Below are 9,366 nucleotides of genomic sequence, written 5' to 3'. Positions count from 1 at the left end.
TCTTTTACATCTCCAATCAGGAAATTCTCAGTAAAAAAAATCAAACGTTTATCCTTATAATTTCTCATTAAGCAGATTTCTATCAGTTCCTTCTCCGCCATCTACAAATTAGATTTAGAACATTTCAATCTTGCTCTTATTGAACAGGACAAAATTTTTCTGGGTAAAATTTTTTCTGATCTAAACATTAATTTGAATCGCATTATTTCTGATCAACATTTTTTGCAACTTCCAAGAGAAAACTGCAGTATTATTATTTCAAAATACCCTTTTCAAAACAAATCTCTCCCACACTCAGCTATTAATGACAGTTTTCAAGAAACGCTACAAAAGGACTTCAAGCAATGTTTCATAATCGCAACTGTTGCATCGAAATCGCAAAACTTAACTTCAATCGCCGGCATTTCGGATTTGTCTCAATTTGCTTTTCGAACCCACAACATCAATTCAATTTTTACAGCTGAAGCTCTTTCAATTTGCCAGGCTCTGGACGATCTTTCCGTTCCTGAGAAACATTTACTTCTTCTTACAGATAGTATTTCAGATCTTACAGCACTTCAAAAATTTTCATATAAATCCCCATCCATTATTCATAAAATTGTGGAAAAATCTCAGATTAACCAACATATTATTTTTCTATGGATCCCAGGGCATTCGACAATATTATGGAATGAAAAAGCGGACTTGATAGCAAAATCAGTAACAGAAATCAGCCCATGCATTGAATGGATCGCATCGGAAGACATCATCTCACGCATCAAACAAATCTCAAAAAGAAAAACAACAGATAGCTATAGACAGAACAAATATTATGAAATTCTTGGAGAAATTCCTGACAAAAAAAATATTGCTAAATGGACAAGAAATAGAAGAGAAGACATCATTTGCGCTAGAATTTCTACCTAAACACTCATTACACCTGACCTTCTACATCGTTTTAACCTGTCGAATCAACCAAATTGCGAAACATGCCAATCTTTGAATAATTTGGATCATATCTTACTGCACTGCCGAAAAGACTCAAACATCAGACGTTGCCTCTGGTCGAAGCTGGGCCTCAACTCTCTTTCAACCTATAATTTCAAACAACTCACTAGCAAAGCATTTGCAGATAAACTATCTCTCCATATTTTCCTTCAATACTTGAAATTTTTTGACATTTATTAATTGGTGATATTGTTGAACGCTGAACGCTGGGATGACAGCCTTTGTCGCTAAAAATCCCTAAATCCCCCTCATTCAAACAAACATCAAAGCTAGTACGGTGGACTCCATCCATCGCCATCCAATGCAGTTTGTGTTGGCCTAAGTTGAGTGATGTCATTCCTTCCGCTGTGAGACCTTCTTATCAATCAGAAGTGCCGTGTGAGAGCACTTCTTTCTACTTTATACACGCGCTAATCCTGAAGGGGTTTATGCATCACAGGGATTAATCGCCAAATAATTCGCCAGGATAATATGATAGATTAAGTAAAAATGCTAACTTCATGCCAAAAGTTTAAATAACTAACTGTAGAAAATTTCTAAATCCAAAAATAAACTTTATACTTAAAAAAGTGCTTTTTTTAGTATATATATAAATATATTTTTGAAAAGAAACCACAGCGATTAAATAAATAATGAAAGAAATTGTTTATTTTTTTAGTTCAAAAATTAAAGAGCATATCACCATTTTAAGTTTTAAATGTAGGTGTCTTGTTGTTAATGATGTTGATAAACATTAAAATAAGCAGGCAATGAAATACCCTCTAAGACTAACAAGAAATTTTTATCTTATTTTTCAAGCTTTCTTATTGTTCTAACAATTTACTTGCGCAAGATAAAATTCTTTAACTTTATTTATCAGAAGAAAAAAAAATTATTATTTCAGTTGGAATCATTTAAGAAAAATCAACTTCCTGTTTTCTTCGTATTAATCTCTATCCTGGCATCATCATCATTAGCAGATCAGTCGGATCCGGATACTAACGTTCACTTTTGGTTCACTAACGCTCTTTGAGACGCGTTTGTTTATATAACATTTGCTTTCTTCTCAATGATGCTAAGCATATTGTGTTTGAGAAATGAAATTGTTTCACCCATTGAAACAAAATTAACCTGAGTAGCAGACCATTATTTTGATGCAGTTATCAACTTTAATATTTTTTTCATTAATTTATCGAACAGTGGCCTGTATTAATTATTAAAGGAAGCAAAGGACTTCTGACATGGAAGAGCCATCAACCTCGAATAATGAAGCATCTGCTGACAATGAGAATGAAATCTCTACATGTCACTGTTATAAAAAACCAATGCATATTGCTGTTATGAAAGGAGATATAAAAACAATTGTGACCTTAGCAGAATATGGTGTAAAAGTTAGCCAAGTAGAAAACGGACAGACGCCGCTTCATCTGGCTTTAATCAGAGGTAAACTACTTGCTGCAAGAAAACTAATATCTCTGGGAGCAGATCTCAGTATCAGGAATAAAGATGGCTTTACACCTCTGCATCTGGCTGTTATACATGATTGTGTGTCCCTTATTGATTACCTAATAGATACAGAATCAGAATGTGATGTTAATGCATTTGATGAGAATGGGAACACAGCCCTTCATATTGCTGTTTTGTTGGGTAAAATTAATGCAATTCATGCACTCCTCATAAGAGGAGCAGATGCTGATTTTCCAAATAGGGAAGTGAATGCTCCATTGCATATTGCCATCATTCAGGGAAATAGTGATGTGCTTGATATTGTTCTTCAATATGTTACTAAACCAAATATTCTTGATAAAGATGAGTTACGCCCTTTACACTTGGCTGTTTTGCATAATCAAATTGATGCTATTCCAAAAATTGGCTGTCTAGATAATATCAAAGTGAATTATCTTAATGGGGATGGAGATAGTGCTCTTCATTTAGCTACTAAGTTAGGGAATTTGGAGGCCATTGCAGAACTTTATTATTTAGGGGCCAATTTAAATCTTAAAAATTCAAAGGGCTATTCTCCTATTCATTTAGCTGTGCTTCATAACAAACTGACTGTAATTGATACTCTTGTGCATTGTGGTGCACGAATTGATGCTGCTGATCGACATCGAAACACACCTGTACACCTGGCAGTGATGAAGAAAAATATAGCTGCATTAAGATTAATTTGTTACTTAAGAGCAAATATTAATTTAAGAAATTCGTATGGAGATGCACCTTTGCATTCTGCAATAATGAGTGATTGCATTCATGCAGTGAAAGTCCTTTTGGAATTTGAGGCTAATATTATTATTCTCAATGCCAAAGGTATGACACCTTTGCATATAGCTGTGTGTTTGGGTAACAAAGATATTATCGAAACGCTAATTCAGTATGGAGCAAGTGTTCATTGTGTTGATGTAAATGGTAATAGTCCTTTACATTCAGCTGCAAAATTTTGCAATTCAATTGGAATTAAAACTCTAATTATAAATGGAGCAGGACTCAATGTGCAGAACAAGGATGATTTAACACCTATGGATTGCGTAATGCAATATGTTAAAGAAAATACTTTTAAAACTGCTACAAAAGCTGTCGCTGATCTTTACAAAAAAAGAAATATTAAGAGGAGATCGCCTTTAAGCACTCATAAAATTCTGAAATGTGTAAAACTGCTTTTGAAGATTGAGATTCTGGGACACTTTGAGCACAGTAAATTGAATGAACCTAAATACCTGTCTAATATTATACCTATTGTACGGAATTATATAAATAATAGTTTTTTTGAAGTCAAGCTAATGAAGTCCACTCTGCTTCATGAAAAATTATCTTTCTTTGAATTTGTGATGTCTGGTTGGGTTGATGCAATGCCTTTGACTTGTGCAAATGCATCAGAAGTTGCACTCAATCATATACTTGATGTTTCAACTACCAAAGGATATCCTGTTTATCGTGATATCATAATCTCTAAGTTAGAGAGACCTGCTTTATTGAATAAAGCTCTATATTTGAGAATGCATGCAAGACACAATGGAAGAACGATTTTTTTGGATTTAGATACAGTTCCTCTGATTGTTAAACAGCTTAGTAATGCTGATATTTTAAACCTTCTTTTGGCATATTCTGGTGTAAATTTAGATAATGATGTCTCTGAATCTTTAAATAAACTCCAAGAATCAAAACATAACTCCAGTTCTGTGGAAGAAAAACCTGCTAAAGTAAGCAAAACTACTGGAAGTAAAAAAATACAGTTGTCTAATAACAGTCTGAAAAATTCTGTGAAAAACAATAAAAAAAAGTGCATTTCTGTAGCAACCAAATCAGCAAAAACTAAAAGAGCTTTGTCAAGTAAGAAAACTGCTAAAGGAAACCATAGTCCTCATTCCATTAAAGTTTCCAGGAAAAATTATAATTCTTCAGTTATTAAAACTGCTAAAGAAAAACATTCTACCCGAAGTACCAAATCAAAGAAAGGAAAAGGTTGCCATTTGAATTCTACATCTTCTATAAGAAAGCGCAATTCTTTTAATTTAAAAAATAAAATAAAAAATTAATAAGTAAAGCTGAGAAAAGAAAATGCTGATATCTGAAATAATGGAGCTACAAATAAATTTGCTCGAGCTTTAAATTTTGATAAATATGTTAATACTAAAGTTTTTATATGGTGGATCTCGCCTGAAATAGGGCTGAAGAATTATAGACTCCCAAAAGTTTTTATGCATTTTTATATTAGATATAAGAGTATCAAAGTTTTATGGGGGGAAAAAAACTATTTTTATGGAAGCTTCTAAATAAACATTTATTCAAATTTCTCTGTTTATATTTCAGTACTCAATTTTATTTCTCTAATTTAAAAAAATTGTGTTCTGAAAAGATATTTATTGCTGTTGGCTATTTTTTAAGCTATTTAAAAACAAGTTTGAAAAAATATTATATATATATATATATATAAGTTTGGAATCGAGCTTTATGTCATCATCCCCTAAGTAGATTATGCTTTATGATTTAAAGAATTTTACTTTAAAGAATTAAAAACATGTGGGTTTTTAAAGTCCTGTTTTGTATAGATGTTGCACATATCTTTCATTATATTAAATATATGTATGTGTTAAGTATATATCCATATTTCATGTGTAATTTAAATGTTCAATGTTTCCTGTTTTAATCTCTAAATGTTTCTTATGTAGAGAATGTGTGCAGTTTTTATGTAGAAGTGTTTCTTATGTAGATAAATTTTTGTATACTTGTATTTTAAAGTTTAACAACTTATATGTATGTATGTATACATGCTGAATTAAAAGTTGAAAAATAAATCATCTACATAATATCTGCTTTATTATTAATGATTCATTTACTTTGATCCATTTGAATAGCAAGTTTTTTTAAAGGATAAGTTACTTAGTGTGCTAATCTTTTTTTAAAAAAATTCTATTATATTAGTTTAGTAAATGTTGAATACTTGGCTAGATTTTTTGTTTTGGGGTGAAACCTATTACTTGATTCTTTTGTTTCAATATATTCTTGTTCATTTACTTTGATTCAGTTGAATAGCTAGTTATATTTGGTCATTCAGAAATATCAGGCACATTGTACCTTGCAACTTTTTTAAAGGATAAGTTGCCTATTGTGTTAATTAAAAAAAAAATCCTGTTATGTTTATTTGGTAAGTTTTAAAGAAGTGGCGAGATTTTTATTTTAGTGGGAAACTTATTACTTGATTCTCTTATTTCATCAAATATTTGTTAGAATTATATATGAAGCTCTTAAATCGGTTGGATGATTCCATTTGTTTCTTTACTGAAATTGATGAAATATGTACAGCTCATTTTTTCATTCATGTTGTAATCCGAGATTTAAAAGATGCTATAATAGTTAAAAAAATAATTGGTTTGAGTATTTTTTTTTTTTTTAGTTATTTCTTTTGTATCTTTTCAGATAACAGGATCTAATGAATCTTATTGTTACTAAAAAATTTAATGTGGCTGTCTGGATGCAAGAATAATTTTTTGTTATTTAAAATTAGCTAATTTTACCCTTTCCCCAAAAAAATGTTTTTGTCATTTATGCAAGGTAAAAAATGTTGGTTTTTATACAAGAAACTAACTTGTACTTGAAATAATGGACTTTGGAGAAAATAGCTACAAGCAAGTAAAAATATAAACTATACAGTGGTTTCCAGAATTGTTTATATGCTTTCAAAATGTGGGAAAAAAAGTTTTATAGCCAGGAATTATATCTGATGTCCAATAATTTTTGTATAATCTTTATGCGAGTCTGAAAAAAAAAAAAAAAAGATTTTGATTTTTTTTATGTATTCTTTTAATAATGATGAAAATGCATGGTCAGAAATAAAATGCATCACAGAAGTGGAAGAAAAGTGGTACATTGAAAATTATTCTGATAAATTCAGAACTAAAATTATTGTCTGCCACTCTTTTAAAAACAAATTTTGCATATTGATGACATTTTAAAAATTGTTTGACTTTAATATTTGTTTATTTCTCAATATTTTATTTATTATTTTAAACTGTTTTGTAGTTGTAAGAAAAGCACTCAAAAAATGATTTTTTTTAAAAATCATAGTATTGGTAAATTAATTTTGCTAAATTGCATATTGCTACATTGATTATTTTCCTCCATTCTATAATGCAATATATGATAAAATATTATAAAGAAAAGAAAATGGAATCAAAAGCAAGATAAGGAAAATTATCTAGCAAAGTTAATGGAAGAGATTTATTATTAAAACATTTGTGAAAATCCATGCTTGAGTACTATAAAGATTTTGAGGAGTTCACCTAACTGTTTTCAATTTTACTTGAAATTATTTGAGGAATATTCAGATAAAGTGAATTAGATGAATATGTGTGTGAAGATTTTTATTAGTGTAAAAAAATATAATGCTTGGGTTCTCCTTCATGAAACCAATAATAAATAACCCTGGAACATAATGGAATCTGTCTTTTTGCATCAATTATGTCATGTCAATTTTATGGTGGAAAAAAAAGGAACTTAATCTGAAGAGTTTAATTTGAACCATAAAGCTTGCCAGTGCAGTGTCCTTATATGTAGGTGCATACCAGCATCAGAATAGTTATTTATTGATGAAATAATGCATAATGCTCTTTAAACATTTTTAAAGTTGTTTTAAAATAAACAGCCCATAATTTGAATATTGGAAATAATTTTGTTTTGATCAGGATAACAATCCTTAGCTCTTTGTTCTAGTGTTGAGGAAATTTGAAAAGTCATGTCATTCACTGGATACCATATATTTGGAAAGATCTGGGAGTTAGAATATTAAGGCAGAACTTTAATAAGAAAACCAAGCTAAAAACTTTAATAATGGAAGAACAGAGGAATATTGATGGCAGAATTAAAAAAGAAAGAAAGAAACTAGATCATTGTATATATTTAAAAGCTATTGAGAGTGCTTCAGAATCCCTACCAATTATTATTTAGCCAAAATAGCACAGTATTTATTTATAAGTATAGATTCTTTAAAGTGTACTGAGATTTTTATGTGTGATAACTTTTTTTTGTTAATTGATTTTTCAAACAAAAGGGGTGGGGGGTTGTTGTATATTCTTAAAATATTAAATGAAGTTTTGTTAAAAATAGATACTACAAGATTCTCATACTGAAATATTAATTCCTAATAATAGATAGAGATGATATCATTAAAATTTATAAGCCACAAGAATACTTTTTGGAACTATCATATGCAGTTTGCTAACTATTGCTTTGTATTAGAATCCTGATGGTCATTGGAAAACTGAAGGAAGTACACATTAAGACAAGTTTGGCATTAAAAAAAGTTTGACATTATATATATGTATATATATATAAAAAAAAACTTGTATGTTATGTGATTAATTATCAAAAATTATAAACCGAACTTTATACAATTCCATACCTCTTGAAGAATTCAAACGAAATTTTGCATACATGTTCTTGGCACCTGGTAGGTTTTACTGAGCTATTCAAAAATTTCTGCACTCTTCTGAGGGAGGGATTATTAAGTGTTTAATATTTTAGGTTTTTCTGCCATATCTTCTTAATAAATCACTATATAAACACCATATTTACATTATCTTGAAAAATAATTATAAAATTATCTTTATAATGATATCAATTTCATACTATGTAATCTTTTTAATCATTTTTTTGAATGTAAAAAAAAATTAAGATAACTTTTGGCAATTCTTTTTTTATATATATAAATACAACTATGAACTATATGACATGCTTTTGCTTTTTCTTGCATTTATATAGCACAAATAAATGCAGGTACAACTAGTCTCTATTTTTGTCTATAAAATGGATTTTGAGTAACTAAATGTTATTAGTGAGCAATTAAGTATGTAATAATAGCATAAATATCTGTCTTCTTTCGGAGGAAAATTGAAGACTGTTTACATTGTATTTTACATTTGAGTATGTTACTTTAACATGTTTATTCTATAGCCATGGACAATAATGCAAGCTGATAAAATGAAAATATTATTAACTATTCATATATGCGTCTTTCTGAGTAAAGCTATGTTTTGTTAAAAGAAAGAAATGATAAGTTTTTTTTTAAACAATATTTTTTCTTATTTTAACATTTTTACAGAAAATGCTTCATTTTCAGATTCTTTTAAAGTTCTTTGTTAAATCCATAACCAGGCGATGATGCAGTCTGAGTAGGAAAGCTGAATACTAGAAAAAGAGAGCATGAGAACACATTCAGAACTTATATAGCTTAAGAAAGGAATTAAATTGAGACAAACATTTATTTTAGGCGTATGTATACTTTGATGCATGGAAAAGGAGAAAGCTGCAAATCGAATGTGAAATTTAAATTCAAGTTAGTGTTCATTCATTTAAGAATGCATATAAATTGTAATCAATGTATATGTTACGGCCAAAACCCGAAATCGGCCAGATCGCGAATTGGCCGGCCAATTCGCGATCTGGCCAACGTTGCTGTAAACTTACCGGCCAATGTCCGATCTTTTCTTGATTTCGGGCTTTGGCCGGCCAATTTGCGAAATGGCTGGGGACGATCGGCCAAAGTAGGAAGAAAGGAATCAAGAGCACATTGTTTTACACCCTGTTAAAAATAAAGAATTTAAAAATGAGTACTTCTGTGTACTTCTTTTTTTTTTTTTTTTTTTTTTTTTGTACAATTGTTTCAGAAACGAGTTCAAATATAAGTGACACCTCTGAGTTAAAAATAAGCTTGTAATATATAAAAATATGATCTCGTGTTATTCTGTTCTCATATTAAAGCCATAATAGAAATTATTCAGTGAACTTATATGCTGTAAGAACCTGATAGCGTGAAGATTAGATTTGTGCCTTTCAAAATGGAAGAATTATATCTTGAGCAAAGGCGTTGCGTATCGTGTATGAATACAAAGGCAAATTGAGTAT

The 9,366-nt window shown here is 29.8% G+C and overlaps 1 protein-coding gene across 1 annotated transcript; it reads left to right on the top strand.

Annotated features, from left to right (window-relative positions):
* The first annotated feature begins 1,963 nt into the window (after positions 1-1,963).
* Positions 1,964-5,139, top strand: LOC129962630 (ankyrin-3-like). Its single transcript, XM_056076483.1, has one exon. The coding sequence runs from the start codon at positions 2,208-2,210 to the stop codon at positions 4,500-4,502; it is 2,295 nt and encodes a 764-aa protein (XP_055932458.1). The 5' UTR covers positions 1,964-2,207; the 3' UTR covers positions 4,503-5,139.
* Positions 5,140-9,366: the final 4,227 nt, after the last annotated feature.

This window comes from Argiope bruennichi, chromosome 3 (assembly GCF_947563725.1).
Source record: "Argiope bruennichi chromosome 3, qqArgBrue1.1, whole genome shotgun sequence".
NCBI classification, from domain to species: Eukaryota; Metazoa; Arthropoda; class Arachnida; order Araneae; family Araneidae; genus Argiope; species Argiope bruennichi.
The sequence above is the reverse complement of the archived record's forward strand: the minus strand, read 5'-3'. Positions and strand labels throughout refer to the sequence as shown.